Consider the following 15408-nt stretch of genomic DNA (forward strand, 5'->3'; position numbering starts at 1 on the left):
TGTTGTCTGCATAGGCTTCTACCCACGAGTCCACTGGGACCCCCCAATAGTATTAGTTAAAAATGAGATATTTAAATCTATATCAGCTGAAGATAAATAATCAAATCAACAGACCTGTTTGGATGCCTTTGTGGAATAAGGGTAGTCAGTGGACGTAGGGATCTAATGCACAGAGGGAGGGTTTGCAGTCGAAGGGAGTTAGATATTTTAATTTTCTTTATTTTTACCTATCTCCATAGGGAATAAAAAAAACTTCAGATTTTTATCAAGGCACTGAATGGAACACCTGTGAAGGATTGAATCTTGCTCAGGATCTGTAATATTGCATGTGAAGGTACATACAAGACAACACTAATACTGAGATCTGTACCTCCAGTCAGCTTCATGCAAGTTTGTGCCTGTGGCTTCCCTGGTCACCATTCTTGATCAGGCATCAGAAAGACCCTCATAAATGAGAGTATATGTGTAAACAAATCACTGAAAGGCTCCAGGATGGTGAGTCATCAAAAAACAGATTTGATTTTTGAAATCTATGTTCTAACACCAAAGTAGTCAGTTATAGTTAATCAGAAAATTTAATTTGGCATGAGAAATAAACTTTTAGATGTGGAACAAAATCATAATTAACTGATCCTCCTGTATTTTCTTTTAAACAAAACCCAAGAATTTTTCAGCACACCCTCATATGTATGTGTGCACGTATATATATATATCTTTGTAAGACCCCTCGTAATTCTGTACCATGTTTTCCGTTCCTTTTTCTTGTGTTTGTTGCTATACACATCCGCTAGCTTTCTTACAAAGGAGTCTAATGCTCTTAGCTTAGACATCTTTGGGGGCAAACAGATTGAACCATCTCAAGTGTAATTGTTTGAAATGGTCATGACTTCTAGTACTTAACTGTAGAAAGAAAGCCAAGAATGACCTGTCCTAATTGTTGTTTCTCTCGTCTGCCTTAAGTGTTGTCTATCTGTCCGAACGTTTTAATGCCTCTATTGCATTTTTTATCCATTTTTCTATTCGTATATATATATATATATATACACACACATGTATATACCTGGCTGTTTATATTAATTTTTAGTATATGCATTAGTATTTCGCTAAATCTATAAATTTCTGTGGTAAATATATTATATGCTGGCAAACGGAATTAGCTGATCATCAGCTGTCTGTGCAGTCACCAGTCTAGGTGCAATCCTTTGATCGTTCATGATCTTTACCCTTTTACATTATCCTATGTATCAGTGAAGGTGCATTGATCAGTGATTAGTGATGGGCTCAGTTATGAAGTTTGATGGTTTATAGAAATATTAGAAAATCCCAGTACTTAACTGTTTTTCATACAAACCAATGAGGGAGCCTCTAAGTAGTCTTAGTCTTCTATTATAGTTCCATTTACATCTGGGATGTTTTACAGGAATATTAAATCAATCCCAGATGAGGCTATGTTGTAAGAAGTTTGCTTCCCAACCACATGGTTTTGGGTTCAGTTCCACTGCATGGCACCTTGGGCAACTTTTTTTTTTTTTTTTTTGCTATAGCCTTGGACTGACCAGAGCCCTGTAAATGGAAACTGCAAAAAGTTCGTTATACCGGGGTTGATTCATTTGACTTAAAGTAAATTGTTCAAAGTGGTGCCCCAGCATGGCTGTAGTCTAATGACTGAATCAAGTAAAAGATAACAGTTACTTTGCTGGCCATTCATTGATGTCTTCAAATAAAAAAGAAGGCAATGAGCAGTCATTGAGATTGGACCATTGCAAAGAAGGAAATACGTCTGATATTGGAGTCAATTCACTGTCTTCTATCAATAAAACTTTAACAACTTCTTTTTGGTAAATAACATTATGGCTTTTGCTGTTTTCTCTGGAAGAATAAGAATGCTCTTGGCCAATGCTCAGGAGGGTCGAATTAATCCTGGAGCAGTTCTTATGCCGCAGTGTATTGCTGTAGTTAGCAGTGATCTTCCAGTTGTTGGACATCTCTATGTTGCTGTCATCATGTAGAGTCTCAACTATTGGTGTTTGAGTAAATATTGTATTCTGGGGTTGGCTAAATTCTTTTGGTGCTGAGGAACTTGTTAAAGGATTGTTTTTCTGATTCTCCTCTGACACGAGTTTCTTTGCGGTACTTTTATTCTGTTGACTGCTAAGATTGCTCTTACCTGGGACTGAAGTCTGTTGCCGTGCCAAGAACGGTGGAATTGTCATTTGAGGGAAGTCTTCACTGGAAGCTACAGACAAAGGTGGCAAAGAGTTCTTTGAATTTGGAGCTATAAATGAAGAATTATGTTTGTTTGGATTTGACTTGTTCAATTGATTCATTGGTAGATTAACAATATTCTTAAAGACTTTGGCAACTTGGTTTGGCGCCTTATCTTGGAGATTTAGCTGCAAATGCTGCCCTTCTATGGAATGCTGATTCATAACATTTCTGTTAACATTCTCTATTGGCAGTTTATTGTCTTTAATTTCATCTCTGTTTTCTGTTGTAATCTTAACATGTTTCGAAGTTATACTCATAGAATAAACTGTACTGGCTTTATCAGACTGGTTGTCATCAACATCTACAAGTGTGTCATTTGCTGGAGGCTCTATAGTTTTAGAAGACACTGTTTCAGCAGTTTTTGGCCGCTGTGATAAAGGAAGATTCAGTTTTTCCTTAGCAATTCGACAAAATACATTGTGTGAGTCAAAGAGGGACTTCAATGTTCTCTGCCGAATTTTAAGTGTGTGGATTTTGCTAAGGAGAATGGCTTTTGATTGTGCAGTGTGGTTCATTTGCAAGCCCTGTTGTTTCAACAATTCACAAGTGATTGAATTTGTTCTTTTAATAACTGACAATTTCTCTTGTGATTCTAGTAGAAGGTCTAGAGAAAGACAAAATGAAGAATATAAACATAGAGAAAATTTTTTAAAAGACTGAAAATACAAATTCTATTCCTAATATTAAATCTCCAAGATGTGAACTTGCCAAGGGACATGATTATAATCATTTAACATCTGCTTTCCATGCAAGCATGGGTTGGACGGTTTGACAGGAGCTAGCTAGGCAGAAGACTGCACCAGGCTTTAAGCCTTTAACAAAGTGTTTTTCAACAGAAACATGGTAAAATGGTAAAGAAAGGGTTAAATTAAAATGAAATTTTGATATTTAGATCATTTATGTTTCAAAGACCAGCTAAATAATGCCAGTTATTTTACTAAATTCTTTCAAGCTTTTGAAAATTCATTTAATAAAAGGGAGTGCAGTTCAATAAAAATGTGGTAGCGAAAGGGTTAAGTCGTCTTACATTTTATTAGGAAGTGTCTCAAAATTTTCAAAAATAATTTGTGCATTGTAGAAGTAATGAATTAACAACAAAATCTAGAATGGAAGCCTAGTTGGGGTCCCCTACTATAGAGTAAGGATCAAGTTGGCTTGGAAAGGAGGGCAATACTGATGACCTTTGCAAGCCTTCAAAGTATGATGTGACTAATGACTATTCTGAACATTTGGTCATTGTCCAAAGAAGAAAAATGGTAGGTATGGAGTAGTCAGATTCAGATAGTAACAACAAATGAGCCTTCTTTATCGTATCTTTTTAAGGTATTGTAAAGAGAACTAGGGACAAGGGGATGGTGCTGGATCTACCACACATGTGAGGGAACTAAAAGTCTGATCCAAATGCTTGGAATAGAATGGAATCTACTAAAAGGCACCCAAATTGTCAGGTGACCGTAGAGTTACACAAGGGAGATAACCAGTGGTATGTTATTGATAGAATCCAGCTGAAGTGGATTCTACTAAAAGTAGCTAAGAGCAGGTAGTGGTGGTGGGGCTAGTATTAAACTGGGGGGATTTGTTTAGCCTACTCCCACCCAAGATGATTTTCAACTCACAGGCGCATGTGTGGTAAGAAATTTGCATCAATAATTTATCTTAATCATTAGACAACAGCCATGCTGGGGCACCACCTTGAAGAATTAATTAAATGAATCAACTCCAGTACTTATTCTATCAATCACTTTTGCTGAACCACTAAGTTATGGGGATGTAAACACACAAAGACTCACACATTCGATGGGCTTCTTTCAATTTCCATCTGCCAAATCCACTTACAAAGCTCTAGTCAACCCGAGACTATAGTAGAAGGTACTTGCCCATGGTGTCACAACCTGGTACCATGTGGTTGGGAAGCAAGCTTCTTACCACACAGCCATGCCTATATTGTCTCATTTAATTTTGAAAATAGCCAAGAATTCAGTGTCCGTTGCCAGCCTCGCCTGGCCCCCGTGCCGGTGACACGTAAAAGCACCATCCGTTCGTGGCCGTTTGCCAGCTCTGTCTGGCCCCCGTGTCGGTGGCATGTAAAAGCACCATCCGTTCGTGTCCGTTGCCAGCATCGCCTGGCCCCGTGCCGGTGACACGTAAAAGCACCATCCATTCGTGGCCGTTTGCCAGCTCTGTCTGGCCCCGTGCTGGTGACACGTAAAAGCGCCGTCCGTTCGTGGCCGTTTGCCAGCTCTGTCTGGCACCTGTGTGGGTGGCACGTAAAAAGCACCCACTACACTCACGGAGTGGTTGGCGTTAGGAAGGGCATCCAGCCGTAGAAACACTGCCAGATCTGACTGGGCCTGACGAAGCCTTCCAGCTTCACAGACCCCAGTTGAACCGTCCAACCCATGCTAGCATGGAAAGCGGACGCTAAATGATGATGATGATGATTATTTAGCAGCTGCTGTTTGCATTATAAATTCACACAAAATTTTGATAGAAGGCTTTAACTTAGATCACAGGACCAACGACAGTCTCAGGTGGGTTAATCTACAGAAGTTTCCTCGATAACACCATATCTAATAATCAACATCATCATCATCGTTTAACGACCGTTCTCCATGCTAGCATGGGTTGGACGGTTCCACCGGGGATCTGGGAAGCCAGAAGGCTGCACCAGGCTCCAGTCTTATCTGGCAATGTTTCTACAGCTGGATGCCCTTCCTAACGCCAACCACTCCGTGAGTGTAGTGGGTGCTTTTTATGTGCTACCTGCACAGGTGCCAGGCGAGGCTGCCACCGGCACGGAAGCCAGTCGAGGCGGCGCTGGCATCGGCCACGAGTCGGATAGTGCTTTTTACGTACCACCGGACCAGGGATCCTGGCTGGTTCAATTCAATTTCGATTTCGCTAGCCCCAACATGTCTTCGCAAGCAAAGGGGGTTGGCATGGGTGCCTGTCGTACGGTCGGATTGGTGTATTTTACGTGCCACCGGCATGGAAGCCAGTGGAGGCGGCGCTGGCATTGGCCACGAGTCGGATAGTGCTTTTTACGTACCACCAGACCAGGGATCCTGGCTGGTTCAATTCGATTTGTAATAATTAAATTGGCTGGAAATACTTCCCCTTTTAAAAGAATTGGTCTTTCACTTACTTGTCAGGTTAGAATAGAATTTAGTTGACAGTTGCTGCTGTATAGTCTTGTGAAGTTTTTTAACCCCCGTCATACTGGCTCTCGCTGTCTTTGGTTTCTTGAAAGAAATTTATTAGCAAAATTATATGAAAAAAAGTTGATGAGAGGAAAGAATTAATGTAGTAACTAATTAACGATTAACTGACAGAATTTTTTCTTTTGTTTGTTTTCAATTAAATATACATCTTACACACAAAGGAACATATATATAAGATTAGAAATATTTGACAGTGCATAAGATGCACTCTTGATTAAGGCAAACCTCTACTTTCTTGTGAGAAAAAAAACTTATGCTTCATCGTACAAACATATACTTGGTTTTCCATCTGTAATACAGTTGCGTTTGATGTAAGACAAGTTTTTGTTATATACTGGCATATATGGTATGCAACTGGTAGGAATTGAACCATTAATTCTCTTAGTTGGCATAGTGATACATTAACAATTATACTACAGTCATTGATACAAGTTATCGGTTTCGCTACATAAGGCAGCAAGCTGGAAGAATTGTTACTGTGCCGGACAAACTACTAAGTGTCATTTCTCCATCTTTATGTTCTGAGTTCAAAGGCCGCCAGGGTCGAATTTGCCTTTCATCCTTTTGGGGTCAATAAAATAAGTACTGGTTGAACTCAATTTTGCCAAAGCAAAATATTGTTATATTTCAGGTTCAAGCATTGCAACGTGATGGTAAAGGAAACACAATTATGACATTACCACATTTACTGGATATGATCATCTGTTTCAAATCACAGCCTTAAATCTAAGTGCGAATGCTTCACATATGGCACACTGCTTTTCATGCTGAATCGAAACCCATTCCTGGTGCAGTTTTGCCATTAGAGAATGAAGCATGAGGAGTACTCAAGAACCCCATCTCCAAAATGGACCAAACAGAAAAATCCAAAAGGTTGAGATTGGGGCTTTTTGAGGGCCATACATCATTGCCTATGAATGACGGAATGTTTTTCTGAATCTAGTGTTGTATTCATTTGGGGCTGTAGGATGGTGTCGAGTCCTGTTGGAGACTCCAAAGTACACTTTGAAAGTGCTCATTTGCTCATAGAAGTAGTTCAGCTTCCAATTGAGGGATAATTTTAATACCTGAGGGCACAAAAATGTGTGGAAACCTTTCTGTGACTGTTACAGCCACCCAAACCATAAATGACTGGTTTTTGGTGTCAAATCCTCAATGGAGCCGGATACATTCCAAAGTCAGTCATTCTGGTGGTTTACCTCATGTTCAATGTCAAATTTCTTTTCACCAGTGAACACCAGGTTGGGCAGCATGCCTTTGGCAATCTGAAGCAGGACAAGACGACTGCTCTCCAGTCTCATGGCCTTATAAACTTGAGCCCATGACAGCAAATCCCCTTGTAGGGGTGGGTCCTGAGATCCTCTTTCAGCGCTCGATACATTGATGTTCAGCTTATTTTTGCTGTGGCAGTCAGTTTTCTAACAGAACAATGAGGGTTTCACCGTATCTTTTCTCTGATACTTTTGATAAGCTGAGGGGTCCACACACTTGTTGTTGTGGTCCCCATGCTGGTGGTACATTGAAAGCACCATCTGAACGTGATCGATGCTAGTGCTGCATTGACTGGCTCCAATGCCGGTGACATGTAAAAAGTACCATCCGATCGTGGTCAATGCCAGGCCCCTGTGCCAATGGCACGTAAAAGGGCACCCACTACCCTCTCAGAGTGGTTGGCGTTAGGAAGGGCAGAAAGCTGTAGAAAGACTGCCAGATCAGACTGGAGCCTGGTGCAACCTCCTGGCTTTCCAGACCCCAGTCGAACCATCCAACCCATGCCAGCATGGAAAACAGACGTTAAACGATGATGATGATGATGGTATTCCATCAGTTACAATGGTGAGTATTGCAGTTGATCTGATCAACAGAACAGCCTGCTCATGAAATTAACTTGTGAATGGTTGAGCACTCCACAAACACATGTACCCTTAATGTAGTTATACAAGAGATTCAGAGTGACACAGACTGTGACAAGGCTGGCCTTTTGAATTACAGGTACAACTCATCTAAGTGGACTCAAGCAACATGACATAAAGTGTTTCGTTCAAGGACTTAATATATCACTATGAATCAGGTTAAGTATGAGAGCCAAGATCTTGCTGGTTAGAACATAAAGCAGGTAGAATATACTCTTTACTCTTTTACTTGTTTCAGTCATTTGACTGCGGCCATGCTGGAGCACCGCCTTTAGTCGATCAAATCGACCCCGGAACTTATTCTTTGTAAGCCCAGTACTTATTCTATCGGTCTCTTTTGCCGAACCGCTAAGTGGCGGGGACGTAGACACACCAGCATCGGTTGTCAAGCAATGCTAGGGGGACAAACACAGACACACAAACACACATATATATACATACATATATACGACAGGCTTCTTTCAGTTTCCGTCTACCAAATCCACTCACAAGGCATTGGTCGGCCCGGGGCTATAGCAGAAGACACTTGCCCAAGATGCCACGCAGTGGGACTGAACCCGCAACCATGTGGTTGGTTAGCAAGCTACTTACCACACAGCCACTCCTGCACCTCCTGCTATACGGGCCAGTTTAAATGCAAAAGAGTTAATAGTGACCATTTTACACAGTGTACTGAATAAATTTTATTGCGACATCAGTACTATTGGGGTTACCTGTTATCTCACTAAACTAAGACCCCACTGCATGGTACCTAGGGCAAGTGTCTTTTACTAGAGCCCTTCACCAACCAATGCTTTGTAAGTGAATTTTGTAGGCAGAAGCCCAGTGAAAATCTCTTGTGTATGTATTTACAAGAGGGTGCTAAAAAGTTTGTCTTTAAGGGTATCATAAAAGGCCTGGTTGGAGGCCCAACATTCTAAGTTCTTTTGCAGGGCTTAGAAAAACTGAAGGACTTCTGCAATAAGTGTGAATCTGAGAGGGGAATATGTTTAATAAAATCATAATTAACTGATCCTCCTGTATTTTCTTTTACCCTTTAAAAATATTTAATGCCCCGAAACCAATAGATTTACTCTACAGCAGCCTTTATGCATATTTAGTGCCCTGGAAATAGCATATATACTATATGAGAGGGTGCTGAAAAGTTCCTGACTTTAAGGGATCACAAAAGGCCTGGTTGGGGGCTCAACTTTCTGAGTTCTTTTTACATTGGTTTTCTAGTATTAGTTTCAAATTTGGCACAAAGCCAGCAATTCCAGAGGAGGGGGTAAGTTGATTACATTGACCCCAGTGCTCAGCTGGTACTTATTTTAATGATCTTGAAAGGATCACAGGCAAAGTTGACCATAACAGAATCTGAACTCAGAACACAAGATAGACAAAATGCCACTATGAATTTGGTCCAGTGTTCTAATGGTTCTACCAGCTTGTTGTTGCTTTTCAGTTCCCTAATATTGAACACAATGGCCCAGTGGTTAGGGCAGCGGACTCGCGGTCGTAGGATCGCGGTTTCGATTCCCAGACCGGGTGTTGTGAGTGTTTATTGAGCGAAAACACCTAAAGCTCCACGAGGCTCCGGCAGGGATGGTGGTGATCCCTGCTGTACTCTTTCACCACAACTTTCTCTCACTCTTACTTCCTGTTTCTGTTGTGCCTGTATTTCAAAGGGCCGGCCTTGTCACTCTCTGTGCCACGCTGAATATCCTCGAGAACTACGTTAAGGGTACACGTGTCTGTGGAGTGCTCAGCCACTTACACGTTAATTTCACGAGCAGGCTGTTCCGTTGATCGGATCAACCGGAACCCTCATCGTCGTAACCGACGGAGTGCTTCCATCCACTGAACACAATGAATCAAAATCTCTTACAAAAACAATATGAAAATCTTCAATGAAACTAAATACTTACTGTTTGAAAATGCTTTGACTTAGTACTGCGTATCTGTTGGTTTTTGAAGACAGGTTCTTCGGTGAAGCTATAGGGGTCGAAATCAGGAGGTTCTGTCGAAAGGATGGAACCTAAAAAAATTTGAGCAAAATAATGATTCTTTTAAAAATTCATTTACAATTGTTAGAATCAGGGAGTTTGAATTAGAAATTGCAATGTAGATACACGTATTAATTAAACTGACCCCTTTCTGCTAAAAAAAAAACAACAGAAACTCCAAAATACCAGCCTTATAATTACATTTGAAACAATTATTAGTGTATTCACATAGTTGGTAGATTTGTGGAATCAATAGAGCATCAAACAAAATACCTTGTGGTTTTTTGTTCTAGCTCTTTACATTCTCACTTCAAATCCTGATGGAAGTTAACACACAAGGTGTGTACAAAATGTATTCGACATTTGAACATGAAAAAAAAAAAACAAATCAATTTTGCATGTTTGACAAATCTTATTTAATCATCTTCAAAATACTCCCTTCTGCCACTTCAGGTAACACTTCTGGGTTGCTATGGAGCTCTGCTGTTGCTTTTCTCATAATTTCTCCTCACAACTCAAATCGCTTCCCTTTCTGAGTGGTGTTTGGCCTGGAGGAAGAGCCAGAAGTCATATGTGGCTATGTAGGGAAGCTGTCCAACGAATAGTGTTGTTCTTGATAAGGAAAGTCAGATTACAGAGTGTGTTCAAAAAGTATCCAACTTTATTTTTTTGCTGACATCCTATGCATGCATAAACCCTCTGTTTGAATGGAATGCACTGAATCCTGTACTCATTCCCACTCTCCTGGATCGTTACATGACAGTTTTCCAAGACTATTCGCTGAACCATCTCAATTGGCTCAACAAGTGCTACATAGGTAAACATCACAAGGATGGACAAAAAACAGAAGGGGAAGAATTTTTAAAAGGGGTTCCCAAAAGAACCCCAACCAAACATTGGAGGTCAGGTCACCTTGAAGGATAAGTAACCCCAATCTTTACCTTTCTCCAATCAACATGGCAGACATTAGAGTAGGTTGCATGTGTGGTACCTGGGATTGTCCTGGAAGCAAGGTCATTTGCTCAATGACCTCAAGTTGCTAGGTTTGGATGTGATAGCTGCCAGTGAGACCAGGGTTTTTGATACATGCACACTAGTTCCCATTTTTGACAACTCTGAGATCAATGTATCTCTTAGCCATCCTGGAAAGGGAGGCGGGGTGGTAGTGTTGGATAGAAAAGTCCTGTATCTTGAGGTATGGATGATTCTCCTGGACCCGGATGGTAAGGTGGTGATTTCAGACTAGTTGCTGAGTATGCCCCAACTGGGGCAAGGCAGCCAGACTTTTCCAGATGTTTGGCGGTTTTCCATTGGAGGTCTCACTTTTCATTGCTTGTGGGCGATTGGAACGTCATCTTGGATAGGGAGGCTGATATGAGAGGAATTGTAATAGTTGCTTTCGACTGGCTAACAGGTACCTACTGATTCGATTCCCCAAGTGTGCCAATGGACACATACACCTGCATATATATATATAGAAAAAGTACCAGACTTGGATTAAGACCACAGCCTTAAAGGGTTTAGTGCTCCAGCATGGCTGCGGTCCAATGCCTGAAAGAAATACCGGAATAAAAGAGTAACAAATAAACAATACAATTTTCCTTATATTGAAGAATATTTCCTACCATTATATAAAACCATCGTCATTTAACATTCACTTTTCCATGCTTGCATGCAGTGGATAGAGTTTATTGAGGCAGATTTTTCCACAGATGGATGCACTTCCTGTCACCAACCCTCACCTGTTTCCACACAAAGATAATATTTTCCAAAGGCTAGAGACCAGACATGTTTACTACAGAAGACTTGAAATGAATAATCATGCTTGTATGACAACGGTACTCACTTACAACCCTCATGTGATGTCTGGTCACACAGATGATGGGCTTCTTTCAGTTTCTGTCCATCAAATCCATTAACAATGCTTTTGTTGCCCAAAGTGTCATGCAATGGGACTGAACCCAAGACCACATGATTGGAACACAAGCTTCTTAACTACACTCTATCTATGTGTGTGTATGTGTGTGTCCACCAGTACTGGTGTGTTTAAGTCCTTCTGACTTAGCAGTTCAACCTAAGAGACTGATAGAATAAGTGCAGGGGTTGATACATTCAACTAAAAATTCTTCAAGGTGAAGCCCCAGCATATCCGCTGTCTAATGACTGAAACAAGTAAAAGATATATATATATATATATATATATATATATATATATAAAGTAGTTGGCGTCATAAAAACCCTGGCAGTCAGCTTAGCACTTCTACATATATCAGGCTAACAGGGGACTCCAAATAAAGGCATAAATATTCTCAGTCAATCTCCTGGTCAATATAACAGTTCTTGGGAAGTTAAACAGTTGTATAATGATCCTCAACATCTTGTAAATCCATTGAAACATTGCCACATATTACATGATGCAAATATTGTCAAGAAACGAAAAAAAAAAAAAAACAGCTGAAGCAACAGCTACATAATTTGCTATACTTGAGAACACACTGTCATCCATACATACAGGCTTGTCCTTTATAGGTGCCGGTGCAGTGTTGAAAGTACCCAGTACACTCTATGATGTGGTTGGCATTAGGAAGGGTATCCAGCTGTAGAAACCATACCACAACAGATGATTTAGAGTCTCTGAACAGCTCCCTGACTGGTCAGCTCCTGATAAACCACACAACCCATACCAGTATGGAAAGAGGGATGTTAAATGATGATGATTTCAATAGCACAGTTATTTATTCAAAAACGCATTATGTTACATGATATTGTATAATTTTACATAATTGCATAACCATGCCATCTCATCAGGTAATTCTGAGTCTATTACTGGTAAAATCAAATCAAACTATGAAGGAAAATTTATTTGCAGTTAAATACATATTGAAAGCAAGATTTATTCTAGGAAAAAATATGTTAAGTCCTCTCAGATGGAGACATAAAATTAGCCTGAACACCCTGTATATTTCCATCTGATATTCATTTTAGTCATCTCGGATCTTTTCGGTTGAACGGCAGTTTTTTAAAATAATTTCCATGTAACTAAACACTTTTAAACTTCGTATACTGGTAGAATGTGTTTATAAAACATCTTTTTCTCTTGGCTTTATTGAGAAAATTCTATAGTTTGCAAGATATTTGTTGTTTTTTTTTCTTCAATTTATGCAATTTCAACCAATCAATGACGTCTATTGAGGTAAAAAACATTCTGTGCCATATGAATATGTCCCTCGTTTAAGAAGCAGATTGGGTTTATTTACATTTGTGAAGAAAAAAAAGATACCCTTCCCCCCACTTCCGATCCTCCCAAGATTGCTGGCCCTGTGTCAAAGTTAGAAAGAATTACTAATGTGGATTTATATTTACCTTGTGTTGTAGAATGTTTTCGGCCAGGATAGAGAGTAACGTGACATTGACTGTTTTGGATCTCTTGAAATTTATGATGACCAATTGTTGGTGCCTTCTGTGAAGGTGGAACAGTCATCATTTGGGACAGGCCGGCTGGTTGTGTTGGAGGGACCCGTGACTGACTTGATTCTTTAAAACTGGAATTGGTCTCATTAAAATTAGAATCAATAGTTTTTGTTTTCCTTGAATCTGTAAGGGTAGCTTGTGACAGGTTTGTACGTGGAAGAGTCACTTGTAACAGATTTGTATCTGGAAGAGTCAACTGTGACAGGTTTGTATCTGGAAGAGTCAGCTGTGATAGGTTTGTATCTGGAAGAGTCAACTGTGACAGGTTTGTGTCTGGAAGAGTCAACTGTGACAGGTTTGTGTCTGGAAGAGTCAACTGTGACAGGTTTGTGTCTGGAAGAGTCAGCTGTGATAGGTTTGTATCTGGAAGAGTCAGCTGTGACAGGTTCATATCTGGAAGAGTCAACTGTGACAGGTTTGTATCTGGAAGAGTAATTTGTGACAGGTTTGTATCTGGAAGAGTCAACTGCGACAGGTTTGTATCTGGAAGAGTTACTTGTGACTGGCATATCTCTGAAAATGCATTTTGTGACAGGTTTATGTCTGGAAGTGTCATTTGTGACAGGCTTAATTTTGGATCAGTCATCTGTTGGCTTGCATCATGTACTGTTGTTTTTCCGTTTCTGATTTCTGTATTCTTATCAATTGTTTCAGCAGGTAAAGTTGGAAATAATATTTCTGAACCAGAAGATGATGCCACATCCATTGTGTTAATTCTGTTGGCAGAGATTTAAAACTGTCAAGTAAAAGAAATAAAGAAACATTTTTTTTTTCATCATTGCCTTCGAAATGATGAGGAGCGTCTTTTAACAACAACAAAAAAATAATAATAATTTGGTTAAAGTTTACATTAACCAACTTGTTTTTCATAAACTTTGTTGATTCTTAAATTCCAGCAATGGACTACACGTGTTACTTCTGTATCATCCTTCCATAAAATGTATTTATGGGGAGAAAAATATTGAAAAACATCAACATATGTGAAAAAACGCAGGAGTGGCTGTGTGGTAAGTAGCTTGTCTACCAACCACATGGTTCCGGGTTCAGTCCCACAGCGTGGCACCTTGGGCAAGTGTCTTCTATAGCCTCGGGCCGACCAAAGCCTTGTGAGTGGATTTGGTAGACGGAAACTGAAAGAAGCCCGTCGTATATATGTGTGTGTGTGTGTATATATATATATATTATATATATATATGCGTGTGTGTGTCTGTGTTTGTCCTCTAGCATTGCTATGTTTTTATGTCCCCGTTACTTAGCGGTCCGGCAAAAGAGACCGATAGAATAAGTACTGGGCTTACAAAAGAATAAGTCCCGGGATCGAGTTGCTCGATTAAAGGCGGTGCTCCAGCATGGCCGCAGTCAAATGACTGAAACAAGTAAAAGAGGAAGGTGGGATGTGCTAGAAACAAGAGCTAAATCTCCGTTAGATCACACACAGTTTCCTTTGAAAATATTTACATTTTTTCTGTTTTCGTTTTTGGATTTGGTTTGCAAGATTCTTTATGTGAGTTCGTGTGTTGAAGCATATTCTGTTGTGTCTGGGGAGAGTCATTCTCTTTTGGTGCCTTATAATTTAGAAGAATAAAAAAGAAATAAGTGGAAATTTTACCGGTGAGTGTGTTAAATTATAAGGCACCAAAAGAGAATGACTCTCCCCAGACACAACAGAATACATTTCTTTTTCTTTATCGAAAAGGCTTATCTCATTGTTTTTAAGTTTCAAACTATTTTTCATAAAAAGATGCCCAACGCCCATCATTTCAAAGGCCGTGGTGAAAAGAAAAATTGGGGAAATACTCGTCAAAACGAACAAAATCCAACTTATGTGGATATAATGATCCAAAACTCCACAAAAATGTGTGTGAAACCCAGAAGTGAACTTTGGACGAGAAACATTTTGAGAGCCATCAGAAGAAACAAACATGGCTCTCAATAAACACATTGACAATAAGTTTAGAGATTACAGATATGAAAGAGATAATACTACAGAACTTCAAAATATAGACACTGAACGACAATAAAATAGTATGAACTAAAAATAACAAAACTTAAAATGTAATACTTAGCAACTTTGTAGCGTGGAGCTTTCCTTGGGTTTACCGTAAAGCATACGACGTCTTTTTCCGGATCCCGAAGAATTCCGGCTTGGCAGACTCCAACACATGGCAAAAAACAAAATCCTTTTTTTCATATTTTCTTCAGTGATAAAGCAATATTTTATCAAACGTTTATACTGATAAAAAAAAAATTGGCTCAAATATTGGTAGTAAAAAAAATTCGTTAAATTTCGATATGACCCATTTATTTTCTTATAACGCGACATATGGCGGGGTTTTAATCTTGCTGGAATTAACCTGAATTATATTTGTCCAATAAAAATTAAAAAATTGAGATATCGATATAATTTGTGGCAGTTAATGATTTATGATCGATATTTTTAATGTTATTTTCTCTTACGGCGGAAAACGGGGCTAATGCAGTTTCGCACCTCTCCTTGAAAAATGCATTTTTTCGAAATAAAAGTTTTTCAGATTCCTACCTTTTAGATGT

General features: G+C 39.6%; 1 protein-coding gene across 1 annotated transcript; it reads right to left on the bottom strand.

Annotated features, from left to right (window-relative positions):
* Nucleotides 1-1617: 1617 nt before the first annotated feature.
* LOC118767863 lies at nucleotides 1618-15086 on the bottom strand. Its single transcript, XM_036513194.1, has 5 exons — nucleotides 14921-15086; nucleotides 12751-13594; nucleotides 9310-9419; nucleotides 5414-5510; nucleotides 1618-2872 (listed from the first exon to the last, which is right to left on the bottom strand). Exons 2-5 carry the CDS (start codon nucleotides 13562-13564, stop codon nucleotides 1689-1691), a joined length of 2205 nt encoding a protein of 734 aa, XP_036369087.1. The 5' UTR covers nucleotides 13565-13594; nucleotides 14921-15086; the 3' UTR covers nucleotides 1618-1688.
* Nucleotides 15087-15408: the final 322 nt, after the last annotated feature.

Source organism: Octopus sinensis, linkage group LG25, assembly GCF_006345805.1.
Source record: "Octopus sinensis linkage group LG25, ASM634580v1, whole genome shotgun sequence".
Classification (NCBI taxonomy): Eukaryota; Metazoa; Mollusca; class Cephalopoda; order Octopoda; family Octopodidae; genus Octopus; species Octopus sinensis.